The following is a 16227-nucleotide window of genomic DNA, read 5'->3' on the forward strand; positions in this document are numbered from 1 at the left end:
CAAAGTACCCCACTGCACCTTGGAAAGTACGGTGGGGTAAATGTTTAGAAATCGAAACTGAGATCTGTCATCATAGAACAAAATCAGAGTGAAAATTAAGAGACTGATGTGTTAACACCCACTTGGTTTTGGTTGGCAGTCTTACTTGTGTTGATCTCTTTGGTGTACAGGTTAGGATAGCATCAGACGTTGTCATGGTCATCCTCCCGTGCAAATACATAGCCATCTTTTTGGCATCAAAAAGACCTAATGCTTATAACTTACAAAACCCTACTAAATATACTCTCATAGGTAAAGACCAACATTAATATACATATTCTCTGGTTATCTATTTGTCTTGCATGCTCTAAAGATGTGACATTATCATTATTTAGACCTCAAAATGTTTTTGTTACTGTTGTCATTGCGAGTTTTGCAGGGCAGATGTTCCCACTGCTGAGGAAAGTGTCACTCCCCACTGGATGTAAATTTAACATCAAGATGAACTGAAAAGATGTGGACCAAAGGAAATAGCTGGTGCTTCAGCTCAATTAAGTGGCAAGAAACATGTCTGATTGAGGCTTTCAGTCTTAAACATGGTCGTGGTATTATTGTAAGGCTGTGGGACTGTTTTCCTACTTGTGATATTGGTTCATTGTGCACAGTGGATGAACTAGGACAACTGCTTCCAAATTCTAACTTTATCTAAAAAAATGAAACGCTAACTGGTTGAAACATGAACACAATGAGTCTTTAAAAAAAACCTTCAAAACTGGATAGACTGGAGAAAGCAGGCAAACATTAAGCTTCTAGGTTGCAAACCAAACTTTTGCTGTTTTTACTTATTCCTAAGTGCTACATGGAAATTTAATTAATATTATTCAGTCTTTTTATTTAATATCAGCAAACTTTTATCAAATTACATATTAATGTAACATCTAAAGACTGCTATAGGCTGATTCATGTTATGAAAATTGATCAAATCTTTACTGCATTAGAAATATAAATATGCATCTAAGCTCTAAGTGAAATAGTAAAGATTCAAACTTATTGAAGCTTTAATGTCTTTGTAATGACTGAGTTAACACCTATTTGTCCCTGTCTTCATATTGTCCTCTCCTTCACTATATATTGATATATATATGATCTGGAGGCTCTTCTTCACTCTAAGCTAAAGAATTTGTATTATTATTGATAAACCGTCAACTAAAATTATGCTAATTTAAAATATTATGTACCAAAGTTTTTAAAAGAATATATTAAAGTTACCTAATTTACTATTTGTCTACTCAGAAAAAAGGAACATTTTATAAAAGCATAATTTTAATATGACATTCACGTTGATGTTGGATTTGCATAATATAGAACCAAGAATACTAGACACCCTCTCTAAAAAGATACATACATACCTTAATATGCTTAGATATGCACAGCGGAAATCGTCTTAGCACCACCACAAAACAATATCTGTCTTCCTTATCTCCAGTCTTGGGAATACAGCCAATCAACCCCAAGAAAACTAAAAGGCACTTCCTGATTGGCTGTTTCGCTAGTTTCAGTTAGCTAGTTATCTCAGCCTTGCAATCTGCATTTTCTTTCAAATGTTTGAGATATTCACAACGGAAAATTCCATCAATATTGAACAAATAGTTAAGGTTCCCCTGTACATAGCTTTAGTTGAAGAAAACATTCAATATACCTAATATTCAACATATTTGAAAATAAAATATTGTTAGAAGTTGGCCTGCTCTTATATGGATACAAAACAGTTCTAATGATTTCTACACTTCAAATCATTAGATTTGAAGTGTAGAAATACCTGTACGGTATTTCATTTCGATTACATCCAGATTGTCAGTGTTTATGGAAATGTGGAACTTGGAGACTCAGACAGTGAAACCGGACAGGAAATGTAGCAACTGATCAGTTTCAAGGTGTCAGAATGCATTTTTTTTTATAGCTGTTACTTGATTGTGCTATAAAATGCGTGCCTCCAAAATATATAATACTGACCCTTTATATAATACTGATGATGTCAGCAAACAGATTGACTTTTGAGTTTCCTGCTGAACTGCAGTGACGTGCGGTCAGGGGAGGCAGGTGAGGCAGTGCCTCACCAGCCATCATGGAAAGAAAGAAAATATATAATCATAAAGTAATTTAAATTGTTATATTCATCCGGTGGTTTGTACTAAAAAATATTTATTTTTCATGTAGCTTCACCAATTTCGATTTTTATTTGTTCAAAATCGCTGAATTTTCTTATTTTCCCATTCAAATGCTTGGAAGCGATGCCGGTGAGGCAGCAGCGAGCTCTGCCTCACCTTGGATTGCGCAACCCCTGGCTCTGCGCTGGCTGTTAAGCGGAGAGAGCATGTTGCTGTACGGCGTCAATAAAATGGTTTAAACAAATTTAATATGTGAACTTATTTCCAATAATTTAGCTTATGTATATAATGTACAGTGCTTTTTGTCACCAACTGTGTTTGTGTAACGTGTTTCGTGTAATGAGCGATTATAAACGGCAGAGAACAGGTTCGAGGTGAGGCAGGCAGTTCTCTTGCCTCATGGCAGGGGGCGCTCAAGATCCCAGACGTTCGTCTTGTTCACTCCTCAACTGCCGAGTAAGTGACAGCGAGCTAGGCTAAACGATTCGGGAAGCAAGTCAAGTGCAGCGATAGATTATAATAGAGATAGTGATTTTTTGTTTTGTTTTTTAAGGAAATGTGTGTTTTGTGAGCTACAGTTTGTATGTGTAAGGATGCAGAAGTGAAACATAACCTGTAAACTGCTGTCAATCTATGCATCTATTTGCAAATCTGATTCTGATGACGTCAGTGCCTCACCAGCTATGAACCTCACCGCACGTCACTGCTGAACTGGGTTCAGTTTTCACACATTGATTAAGATCTGTATTTTGTAGCTCATGTTGTTTAGTTTCTCATACAAGCTCTCGGATTATTTTTTTTATTTGAGCAAGTAGCAATGACCTTTTACACTGAAAACTGATGCAAGTTTAATCTCAAGAATCGGCCATACCCACACAGAGAAAGATATGTTTTTTTTATTTTGCTGTTACTTAAGCAAATGCCAGATTACTCAACAAGAAAACTCCAAAATGAAGAGAAGCAACAGCTAAAAACCAAAAAATATAATTTTACTTCAACTAACATGCTTTTTATCTATGTGTATTTGGTCTCTTCCACTCTACCATCATCGTCTGTTGGGTACAATTACATGTTTGACTCTGTTGGGCATCACAATCTGCATTTCAATTTACACAATCTGTATTGTGTAAATTCCCACCTGCCTTTTTGGATTTTGAAATGGGGATTAGTATTATTTGATGTTATTTGAAAGTAATATCAGCTGATAAATACTAAATTTATGGTTCTTGGTTGATATAAAGTCATGCTAACTTGGTGCTCTTGGGAGCTCCCTGGTGGTGTGGGGCCCTGAGCAGCCACCCATATCATTAGATGTTTCCTAATTAGCTGGCTGAATAGCGAGGGAAAGCGTCAAATAATTATTTCTGATTTTAACTAAAAGAAAGGGTCAGTATTATATATTTTGGAGGCACGCATTTTATAGCACAATCAAGTAACAGCTATAAAAAAAAAATGCATTCTGACACCTTGAAACTGATCAGTTGCTACATTTCCTGTCTGGTTTCACTGTCTGAGTCTCCAAGTTCCACATTTCCATAAACACTGACAATCTGGATGTAATCGAAATGAAATACCGTACAGGTACAGTATGTTTATTCTAAATAAATTAGGTATATGTTCAGTAATGACCTCCTCAATTTTGAAGAGCCGATGACTAAAATACTTTTGTCTTACTTATTACAAAGAAAAAAAAAAACTATCTTGTTACTTCCTCATGTTTGTTGTCATTATGTTATCATGCAACTTCCTGTAGCAAGCAGCCCACTAACACATGTTGGATGTATGCATTCTATTCTCACAAAAGAAAATAGGCACTAATATAAAACGTGTAGGTGATGTGATGCGTTCAGGTGTTTGGAATTCAGAGAAAACTGTGTAAATATGCAAATCAGCAACAGCTGTGGTACTTACCAAGTAGAACAAAAAAACCTAACTGGGGCAGGCAGGAAGAAAGCAGCACCTAGCATAATGTTGCCCTGTGTTTAGACTGAGACAAACCTTATATGTTTGAAAAGTGAGTTTATTATGCCTTTCACTAATGGGAAGGCTTACATTAATTTAGGTAAATAATTAAGTTAGTTTTGAAACTCTTTTTTTTTTTTACAGTGTACTGGAATAAATGTCATTGTAATGCTCTAGTGTAAATCTTCTAAGATTTCTGCTCTTCTAATTGCCAACAAAATGAAGGTAGAAACTATGAAAAATCAAATTTCATTCTCAAGTTGGAAATTGTAGACTCTAGTTCACCACTGCCTCTGTAAGGTTGCATGTTAGCTTGTGCTTGCAGTGTTTATCACATAGATCAAGATCTAAACAGAGATGTACGAGCAACAGTGTAGAATGAATATGAACCACATGTCTAATGTTGAGCTTTTTGTGGGGATTTGGGATTTTGTATTGCTTGTATGTTACTTTTAGACCTCTTCTGTGCTGTTTTTCCCATTTATTGTTGGTTAACTGGTTCCCCTGTAGTCTCGTTGATTGTACCGGCTGTGCCTCGGTCTACGATTATGTTCCGTAGGTACTTAGTCTTTCGGTTTTGTGTCCTAGGTTGTGGGTTCCTTGTTGATTCAGTTTGTCATCTGAGTTTACCTGAGCTACCAGTTCACAAGTCTGTGTCAGTTTGTGATCCCACTTGAAGTAATTAAAGAAGCTGAGTTTCTCATCTCTGCCTGCTACCTGAGTGGCTGCTATCTTCTCAGTGACTAAAATCATTATACCTTTTTGTTGTCATTAAAAAATTAGAATTTGATTACCAAAAAGGATGAGGTTAAAAACTTGAAACATAAAAAATACATACATTTCTTATAATGTCTTATCTCTTACAATGATGAAAAGGAGTACAAAGTTCTTTATTTTGTAACAGTTTCAGATACTTGGCGACAACTTGTTTTGTCCTTTTCTTCCTTTGCCTTTCATCCTTTTCTTCTAACACCTCTTCTTAGAACTCACTTTAAACATTTCCTCCGATTTGTACTTGCAGCGTTAGGCTCTGTTTGTAACCGCAGATTTGGCAGAAACCAATGACACATGACAAGTATGACTTTGTTAGTAACTATAGATATAGGTAAAAATCTACATAGTTGCACTTGGATGACCTTGTGTTTAATTTTACAAATTCAAGTTAACCTGTTAACCAGGCTGCAAAAGAAGAAATGCATTCACATTGTGGCCTTCAACTGAGATGTGAAATTTTACATTCTTTATCATACATTTTATCAACAAACACTTCAATTCATGTAAATTTTCAGTTCGGGTGAATAAAGTCAGACTAAGGTAGAGTTATTGTAAATTGTTTGCAAGGTTAGGTGTTACTTTATGTATTTTGTCAATATCCATCAATAGGCTTAACTAGCTTATCCTTGCAGGGGGGCTGCTGCCTATCTCTAGTGTCAAATGGGAATGAGGTGGATTAAATCTCAGTTCGGTGCATCACAGGCCAACAGAGAAACACACAGAACAAGCAACTTGTGGGAGGAACCTGGAGTGCCTCAAGAGGTACCATACATGCAGAGGAGAATATCTTTTTCCTCCTATTTTTGGACTATCACATGAGATACCTATAAAATACTTTAAAGTGTACAATTGCAATGTGACAAATCTTAATTTGAAGTCTATTTTAAGGAATAGACTTTAAAATACTGTTGTTGGTTTATAACTCACTGAATGGTTTAGCACCACAATACATTAAAGATTTGCTGCTGTTGTATCAACCTTCCAGACCTCTCAGGTCTTCTGGTTCTGGTCTGCTCTGCACCCCCAGAACCAAACGAGGAGAAGCGGCATTTAGCATCTATGCACCAAAAATCTGGAACAAACTTCCAGAAAACTGTAAAACAGCTGAAACACTGACTTCCTTTAAATCTCAACTAAAAACCCACTTGTTTAGAGTTGTATTTGAAACGTAATCAATTGCAAATTTATTGATGGAATCTGACTTGATGTTGTGTTTTTGTGTTTGATTTGATGTAAAGCACTTTGAAATGCCTTGCTGCTGAAATGTGCTATTCAAATAAAATTTGATTGATTTGATTGATTGATTGAGAATACACAAACTCCATGTAGCAAGATCTGATCCCGTGATAAATTTCTTGCTGCAACTGCGCTCCCGACTTGTTTTTTTGCTATCAAATCACAAGTGAACAAAACTTGTCGTCAAATCAGTCTACAACAGTTTGTCATACTTGTGAAACTATTTAAAACAACAATTTGAGAAGTATGATATAGGTAGGTTGCATGTTTGTTTTGAGGTGGTGAGGCAGCAGGCAGTAGACCCAGGATGAGATAAATAAATGATTTTAATGAAGAATGTCCAGAATTACACAGTCCAACATTGTCCAGAACCCCGGGCAGCACGGCCAAGCGGAAGCCAGGGCTCGACGCCAGTAGCAACCTCTACACAAAAGACAAGACAACAGACTTGGGCACACAGAACAACAGAGACTAGATGCCAACTGAGACGAGGAATAAGGAACACAGGTGGAGTTAAATACACAGAGGGTAATCAAGGAAACGAGACACACCAGGGAACAATCAAGGGAAGGACAGGACAGCACAGGGACTCAAAGGACACAGAGAACTCAAAATAAACATACAGAAAAACCCAAACCATGACAAAAAAAATAGGAAAAACTAACAAAAAAACAGCTTAATTTTGGTAGCACACTTTCTTTTATATTTACTACTCATGTCTTTGTCTTGGGGTATGGGAACATTATGCTTGAAGGATTCAAAGGCAAGATATAACATAAGAAAGAAACATCTTCCTACAAATACTTATTTTCCAAAACGTTTTGCTTCTGGATTTCAATCTATCTACTGATTTGAAGTCAGAAGGAACAACTCCAAGTGAACTGGCAGCAATGTGGAAGTTTTGGTATTTCAAACGCCAAGATGAAAACAATTTATATGAATAGCATAACTACCGAATAAAATCAGGCAAAAGAAACATTTTTACAAATAAACTTCTTTTGATATAAAACTTAAAAATTTTACTCAAGTAAGAGTAGCGATACTTCATAAAAATACCACTCAAAATTACTTAGTTTGCAGGTTCAGCCGAGACAGAGATAAATTTAAAGCTACAGCCTGATGCATGTTGTCACTTTTGACTTTGCTCTCTGACCATCGCACTGGGATTTATCACCAAGTAGCAGAAAAAATGTTCTCTGCATTCTCTACAACATTAGTGAAGATTTTGTCAAACTATTTAAAAGGATTGATTAAGATTGATTGTGGTTGATTAAGTTTAAAATTTTTCTGTCAGCATAAAGAAAAAACCCCGCTGATTTGCATTTATATTTGCTTTGACGTGTAAAATGTATAAATTTTAGATATTACTGTCAATGTCATGAATACATTCATCTCAGTAAAACGTTTTGAAATCAAACGCTTGAATACCAGGAGCTCAGCAGCGATGTGTTTCCTGCAGTTAGCACTGTTGACTCATAACAAAGTAGGACTCTGGTTTTACATTTCAGCATCAGTGCTGAGTTTACACGTTCTTCCTGCGGGTATGTGTGTTCCCCCATGCTCTCTCATTTCCTCCCACAGCCCAAAAATCTGTCAATACTTGTGCTCGTGAATATACAAGTGCTGATTGGGGGATGTCCATTTTGTTTATGTGTGTGAAAGTTTCATTCTACTCTCTATCCACATACAGAGCATAAAAAATTAAAGAAGCTGAAAGATGTTTAGGTGATGAAAGTGTTGGGTTTTGCTTTTATAGAGGAACGGTACAAGAACTTTTCAAATAACACTGAACTTGTTCACGTTAAATGCTTGTTCATGTAAGCTAACGTGAAAGGAACAAAAAATAGTTTGTTCTATTCTTGTCTCTTTCTTGTCCACATGTAGGATTTTAGAGCACAGAAATCTTCCATGGCTTTGATCTCCCACACACTCTTTCTGCCACCTTTGCACGGTGATGGTTGAAACCTTCCTCTTTTGCTAAAGAATTGCTCTCTTGCTTCCTGTTGCACTGCGCTCAAACTTCTTAGCACGCAATGCCCCTCCACTTCACTGTCACAAATCTTGTTGGCGGTGTGCTGAAACAAGCCTTTTGTGGTTTGTGCCACAGCTACGCTCTCGTGCATTTCTGTTTTTCATTCAGAAGCCAAACCTCTTCATCAGCAAGAGCAAGAGAGCAAATGGAACAGAGCAAGACATGAGGAACCTTGTGTATGCGATTATTTATGGAACCATTATTGCTCTTGGTTTGCCACTCAATATTTTATCTCTGTGGATTCTGCTTCGTCATCATGGACGAAAGTCGCCCAGCGCCGTCTTCATGGGCAACCTGGTGATATCAGACCTGCTGCTCATCCTCTCTCTGTCCATGAGGGTCTACTTTTATGCTGTGGACAGCTGGCATCTGGGTGTGATGTGGTGCGTCTGGTTCACCATGCTCTTTCGTAACAACGTCCGCACGAGCGCCATCTTCATCACCTTTATTAGTGTGGACCGGCTGCTGGCTGTGGTTTATCCGTTGAGGTCGAGGCTTATTCGGACACCAGTCAACGCCGTGAAGGGCTCTATTTTTGTCTGGGTGATTGTAGTGTTGGTGAATATCCCAGAGAGTGTGGGCTTTCTGAGAAGTTTTGAGAATCAAACATGTTTTGATTCTGACACAGCAAATATGACTCAAACCAGCAGAAGAAAGGACGAGATACTGGAACTCACAATTGGCTATTTCCAGCTTGTGTTACTGCTGACCATGCTGGCAGTTAACATCATCTCCACAGTTATGGTGTCCTGTACTCTCCAAAGACATCTAAGTGAGTCTGCTAAGATCAATAACAAACTGAACGTCATGCTGATTTTTGCCATGAACCTGATGATGTTCATCGTTTTCTTTTTGCCGGTGTCTTTGGTTGTGTTCTTTGATCACCTGAAGCCCGTTCTGAACTGCGTTGCAAGTGTGAATTGCTGCCTGGACCCTCTGTTGTATTACTTTTCTTTTGACGGGTTCTGGAAAAGGAAGGAGGATGTGGAAACATCTCTTGCGAGTCGCGCAACATGAACAGACTGACACAAACGTGGCAGAGATAAGATTAAATCTTTTTTTTTCTTTTTTTACAACAAATTATGCTTGTATCAGTGTGTTTCTTGTTCTATCTAGTAAAAATATATATTAAAAAATTGAACCAGAAAATTTTTTGGTTGACTTTTGAAATTTTAATTTTTTTTTAAATAAGATTACTAGATTGCTACATTACTTGAATAAACTCATAAAATTAATTTAAGTTTTATTGCTAATTTCACATTAAACTAAGTAGCTGCTATTTTCTAGAAAGTTGTCAAGGAATGCATTAATTTGTTCTAAAGAGCATCTTTAAAGGTGAAATTAATTGAAATCGTATTTGCAAATAGAAATTTGGTATAACCTGACATCACAGCCTCAGATTGACGTTTTATCATGATTTTATCTGATGTTGTAAAGAGTTATGAGGCAACAGGAAATTATGTTTTACAAATGAAAAGGGTGCCGTTTTTTGTATCCTGTCGATTTTAGTCTGACAATCTCAATTAAAATCCTGAGCAATAACCTACCTTTAGAAGTCGCCTGACTAGTTAATGAAGACAATAAATAGAGAAATACAGAAGAACACAACAATTAGATCAGAATAAACATTTTGCAAATTTTCCTGAATAAAACTTCTTAAAAATTGATGCGCATTTGTTGTGCAGAAGGAAAATGCAAGCCACATTTTTCTGATTTTTTATTTATTTCTTAATATTGAACATCTTATATCTTTTTCCTCCTACTTTTGGACTATCACATGAGATACCTATAAAATACTTTAAACTGTGCAATTGCAACCTGACAAATCTTAAATGTTCATAAGCTATGAATACTTTGCCACGGCACTGCATGTTACAGAAAAAATTTAATGTAAGGTCTATGTTTGTTGCCGTGATGAGTTATTCTTGCCCATCAGAAAGTTACACTTGTCTTTTTTAAGAATTGCTTCTATTTCTTTATCCTCCCTGGTCCTTCTTTTTAAATGTGTCACTTGAAAAATAAAGCAAACCACAGCAAACATAAGAACATAACATCTTTGTTTCCCGCTTCTGCCCTCATAACTGCATTTAGAGTTTTCATTTTGAGCACATGAGATGTGTTGCTTTGGAATAAGATGCAGAATTTGTATGCATAAAATGTTGCCTCTTGTAAATAAAGTAAGGTCGTCGGTCCATAAGGCTGCGGCTGGCCAGATATTGCTTGAGTGTGACCCTTCTTAAATTGGAGTCTTGTGTGGAGACGCTCTTCTGCCTCGAGCTGCACCATATATGTTTAATGTGACCTACCTGTGCCCTCTGCAGGATGAAACTCAGCAACAAGAGTCGGACGGAAAAAAATAAATACAATCTGACGCACATCTGTACCGCAGTGTGTACTCACTCAACCCTGGCCATGTGTTTTCACACGTGTATGACAGCTTTTATTCAGTGCGCTGTGTGTGTATTGGATTTTTGCACATGGCTGAAAGGGGTGTGATCTTTAAAGATTCTGTTGATTATGAAAGAGGTCAAGTTGTTGCATTTATATCTTTTATATCTAATGCCACATTTGAAGGTTATGATCTGTTTAGTCTGGAATCAAAGCAGAAAATACACAAAAAGCCTTCTGTCCTGTATGCTTCTTCCTCAAGCATGCACATTTGCATGGACACCGCCAACACACAAGCTTTAACATAAAAAAAGACATGAAGCAGACACATTCTGCTCTGCTCTGTGTGGCTGCAAAAGCCTCTATTCCTGTCTTGTGCTGCAGTCTGGTAGGCCTTTCAACAAAAGATTAGCATTATTCAAAGAAAGCAGCGGCTTTGGTCACTACGGAGAGTCTGGTGGTAAAAAAACGGAACAAAGCGAAAGAAAGACAGAAATTGACATCAACGAGTGCAAGGGACAATGATCAGCAACCACAAGGCCTACTGCCAAAAAATTTATTTGACTAAACCAAAACTCTTTGTCAGTTGTGTGTAAGTAAAATTCAAATTGTGAACATAAACTGATTCTTAGAAACATGTGTGTAGTTTGACAATGTGATTAAGAGTGCATGTGTGTTGTGCTTTAGGTCGTGACTAAACAGAGCGAGGCAGAAGCCAGAATGCTTTCTCAGCCCACATTTTCATCAATTAAGGTTCATTCGCCAATAAATAAACCCATAAACAAATGAAATAAATTAAGTTTTACACTCCCTGCACTCAAAAATGGCTTTTGAAAAGTAGAGGCTCCCTGATGAGAACCAATTTATTTCACATTCCAGTTTGGTGGGCTGCAACAGAAGCCTGTTAATGAGCCTGAGTTTTAGAAAAAATAAGATATTTAAAACAGAAAAAAACCTAAAGTTGACAAATGACCTCTTATAAAACAATGTAGCAAGTACAAAAAGCTGTGAGGAGCTGCTAAATGATGTTCTCATTGGGGGCCACAAATGCATGATAACCACATTTCCACACATTTAGAAACAGTAACCACTTGCTTTCCAAAGTTATTGCTTCACAGCCAGAAACTTAACCCCCCTCATGTAAAAAAAAGAAAAAAAAGAACACTAATCGACAGACGAGCAAACAGTTCATAGTTTCTAGTCAGTGTTTCGTTTTTCTTTGTGCTGGAAAGATATTTGTCTTTGTTCAGGCAATCATTACATATTAGTAGCCAGGTTTTGTGGTGCTACTTTAGAAACAAAAAACATATAACCCCAGGATGTTGATGTCAGTTTGCGAGCCATAACTTTAAGAAATAAATTTCTAAATTCCGGTTTCTCTAAATACCCACAAATCAGAGTTGCAAGTGGAAGTGGTAGCACCCTTCATGGGCCTCTGCATACCTCAGTCAGCAAGATGATGAGCTGTTTTGGCAGTTTCCTGTATCATTACTAATACTCTTCCATGTCTCAAATGAATAAAAACTAAACAAGAAGCCGAGATGCAGATTTTGAAAAAGCCACTAAATACATTTGATCTAATATGATACATAAATAAAAGCCAAGCAGATGCAGCATCTAAAAAAGTCAGTAAGTGCTCTTTCTTGTTTTTTTTTGTTTTGTTTTTTTACATAAACCAGGTTTGTCAGATCCACACTTCTTTCGATCAGTAAGTAATTCTAAGAATACTGTTTCTGCAAAGTGGTATGTCATGCTTGTTATCTGCTCAAGAAATCAACCAAGATTTTCTACCTCTACATAGGTGATGTGGCTAACCACAAACCCTAACTGAGGCTTACATTTAACAATACACATCCACATTCCAAAAAGAAAATTTAAACAAAACACGTTTCTTCTTCATCAGAAAACATGACAGATTTGGAAGTAGCTGATTCAATCTGAAATTGTTTCATAAAGAAGCGTTCATTGCTAATAACAGTGATGTCAGTAACGCGTTAATTTGTAACGCGTTACTGACGTCGGACCACTTTTTTCAGTAACGAGTAATCTAACGCGTTGCTACTTCAAATCCAGTAGTCAGACTACAGTTACTTATCAAAATCATTTTTGCGTTACTGCGTTACTATCTTCTTTTGTTATTTAATCGTTATTTCCTCGACGCGTCTTGTCGAGTGACCGACGTCTCTATGCAACAGAAATGTAAACAATGGAGGGAGATGCGCATTTTGTTGGTGGAAAAACTGGAACTATTTTGAGTTTCTGTCGCCAAGTCCGATTATTATAAGCGGCTTTGGGCTTCATTTTTTTAAAGTCGCTTGCAGATTTAATGAGCGGCGTGTTGCGCCTTTTTGGGCTCATTTTTTAACGTGAAGTTACTCATTTGGGCTTGGAAATAAGCAAAGACTCATAATAAATCCCAGAATTTGTCCGTCATTAAGGTAGTTTTAGTCAGTCTCTCTCTGTCCATCATTTCCCTGATGATCCGTCCCGCTGTTTTTTTGTTAATGCCAAGTTAATGTATTACCTCTGAATGACATCGAGCTTTGCGTTACGCTCCAGAAAACCGCAAACATCGAGACCAATATGAACAGCGCAATAAACGTGAAAACAGCCACGAATGAACGTGTCCGTAGTTGCCAATAATTATAATGGCAAGTTAACGCAATTCTAAATATTAATATTAAGATAAGTGTCACAAATCTGTGCAGCCATCTTAGCTGTGGAGCTGCAGGAGGAGCTCTGTGCTGTGACACCAAACGCAGGGCCGTAACGCAGAACCTGGAGGCTGGGGGAGAGGGGGGCTTAAAAATCCTTCTTGGAGTTTTCCAGACAACAGTGGACCACACAAATTACTCGTTTTTTATTTTTTTGTACTGTTTTTTTTTTTTTTTACAATCTCCTGTTCAGTTCAGCCTTATCAGTGGAGACACATTGTTGATGTTACCATTATAAAATAGCTTACAAAAAAGTATTGGCAAAGATCAATGTTATTTTCACAGGAGGCGGAGCGTTGTTGTTAACAACTGCTGAAAGTAACTAAAAAGTTACTTTTAGTGTAACTTAGTTACTTTCCAAATCAAGTAGTCAGTAATATAACTAAGTTACTTTTTCAAGGAGTAATCAGTAGTCCGATTAAAGTTACTTTTTCAAAGTAACTATGCCATCACTGGCTAATAACTGCATTTCTGATATACAGTCAGCTGTAAAAGTTTTCACACCCCTTGCTCCATTTATTTCACCTTACAACAAAATAATTTTCTGCAATTTATAAGGAATTGATTCAAAGATGAAATGTGAAAATCCGTCCATAGAACAGATGAGGTGAGCCAGGTTCAGTCAACTCTATCTAAATGTGAATGAGAATCATTGGGAAAACTTGAATATTAGTGGACACAGACGCTCTCCATCCACCCTTTACTTACTTTATTTTGTCCTTGTCAGTCATCCACTATTTAGTGTTTGTATATCAAAAAATGCCAGTAAGTCATAATAAAGTCTGCAGCTTGACAAGATGCAGACACTTCAGCACAAGAATACTTTGCAATACTTCTGCAGTATTTAGTGATGCAACTTGATGTAACATTAAACACTTTGTTTTCATACAATAATCCTCTTGTGAGCTCATGAAAACAAACATTGCATTCCTGATTTCAAGAACATCAGCTTTGTTTTCTCAAGATACTCTAAAACTACCTTGGTTATGTATGGGTACAATAAATATTTCATAATCTTTAGAACATAAAATAAAGATCAAGGGCTGTGCTCTGTGTTCATGTGACAAAGTCATTGCTTAAATTTGTTTATACAACCAAAAGCAGAACCAAGCAATCCTGAGTGAAACTAAAAGGGAACTAGTTTTGCCACAGCACATTACTGCCGCAATAGTGGTGGTTCTATTATTAGGCCCAAAAGATACATGCAATGTCCCAAATGGAAACATGGCGGTGAAAGCATCATACTGTGGGGGTATTTTTTCTTCAGTGGGGGAAGGGAAGATTGTTAGGATTGATGAACTCAAAGTAAATACAGGGGAATTCTGAAAAAAAGAAAAATCTGTTAGAGGCTGCACAAGACTTGAGACCAGGAAAGAGGTTCATGTTCCAGCTGGATAACAAATCTATACATAACATATGTTGAAATGGCAGGATCTGCAGGAAAACTTAAAAATGGTAAAAAACAGATGGATGAAATCTACGTTTTGAAATGTGTAAAGCTGATAGTCATACCCCATAGCCTGAAATGTTCTTCATCAAAGCAAAGCAGACCTACAAAGCATTTTTTCAGGAGATTACATATGTGATTCTTTCAAATTTTGATTTATAAAGCATATAAAAACCATTTACCTGTCACAACTAAAATGTTTTAGCAAGTAGGTTAGAAATGTTCTTCATTAAGATGTGAAGAAAGAAAATGTTCTTGTACATAAAGGGTTATCCTCAGATATAAAGACATCATTTTAAATGTGTGTAAACTGAAAGAGGAAAACAAAAGTCCCTAACAGTCCCCAGTGTTTTCTGCATTATTATAAGCATGCAGCCAGGTAATCAATGAAATCCTTGTTGACTGACTGGAAGCCGGTTTGGCCTTTTATCTGTCTTTATCTCAAGCTGCCTTTTCTTTTTAGTGCTCTTTTCCTATTTACACTTGGCCCTTTTCATTTACCTTACTATTCATGAGTTCCTTTGCTCTCCATTTTAGCCACAAGGCAAATAAAAAAAAGAATCTGAAGTGTAGCCAAAGGAATAAACTTTTCCACATCTTGCTGCATACTTCAGTAGGTAGTAGGTTGTTTTGTAGTCTGATTAAATTATCCTGAAATAATGACTTTTTCTGTCTACCCATGAATACATCTATCTGAACTTAATATTGGTTAATGCTGTGGGAAGTAAGAATGGGTTGGACTGGTACCCCGCAGTCAAACTGGTTGAACTGTCCTGGACTTGGCAGATGTCACAAGTCCAGGACAGTTGAGTCACCACTTTAACCCATTGGTGTATGTTTTTGGACTGTGGGAGAATAAAGTAAAAACCTTTGAAAACTCTTTCCTGCACATAGACAACAACTTTAAAACTTCATGCAGAAAAGACTTTCTTGCCTTGATGAAACAGTTCTGACCAGTGTACATTACCACTTACAAATGTTTGTAAAGGTTCTGTTTAATAAAAATTGAAAGCGTACATTATGAATGTTGTTGTAGCTAAATTAAATATATAGTTCAACTCTGACGAAAATGTAAGAAATGTAGGAACTTTTACTTTTAAATAACAAAGTTCCTCAATGAGGTTTACCTTAACTGTTCATTAAAGTATTACAATACTAAAACCTTTTGCTGATGAAAGTGTGACTGTTGGAAAAACATGTTTTTGTGTTTCAGATGCCAATCTGAGCTGTGTTCTATTTTAAGCTCTAAGGTTGGGAATTGTAGCTTCTCAACAAGGCTCAGTCTCTGTCTCTTCAGTCTGCACAGAGGTCCCAACAGATGTATGCCCCATGGACAAGAAGAGAGGAGTGGAGTTGAATCTCTCAATTCAGCTGAAAGCTGAGTTTTGAAGACAAGCCATGTGCTATAATCTGCTTGTATTTTGAATAAAAGCATTGTTCCTTAAGATTCCAAGTCTAAAAAATGACCGTTAACTGTGGAACAAAAGTAATAAAAAAAAAAATCTTCTGCACATTTTAGCAAATAAA

At 36.8% G+C, this 16227-nt stretch overlaps 1 protein-coding gene across 2 annotated transcripts; it reads left to right on the top strand.

Annotated features, from left to right (window-relative positions):
- The first annotated feature begins 8183 nt into the window (after window positions 1-8183).
- LOC122833111 (lysophosphatidic acid receptor 6-like) lies at window positions 8184-10365 on the top strand. Of its 2 annotated transcripts, XM_044120419.1 has the most exons (2): window positions 8184-8923; window positions 9043-9161. In XM_044120419.1, exons 1-2 carry the CDS (start codon window positions 8314-8316, stop codon window positions 9108-9110), a joined length of 678 nt encoding a protein of 225 aa, XP_043976354.1. In that variant the 5' UTR covers window positions 8184-8313; the 3' UTR covers window positions 9111-9161. The 2 variants fall into 2 exon arrangements, with proteins under 2 accessions (XP_043976354.1, XP_043976353.1); XM_044120418.1 differs by having other exon boundaries at window positions 8184-10365.
- The last annotated feature ends 5862 nt before the right edge of the window (window positions 10366-16227 follow it).

Source organism: Gambusia affinis, linkage group LG06 (genome assembly GCF_019740435.1).
Source record: "Gambusia affinis linkage group LG06, SWU_Gaff_1.0, whole genome shotgun sequence".
NCBI classification, from domain to species: Eukaryota; Metazoa; Chordata; class Actinopteri; order Cyprinodontiformes; family Poeciliidae; genus Gambusia; species Gambusia affinis.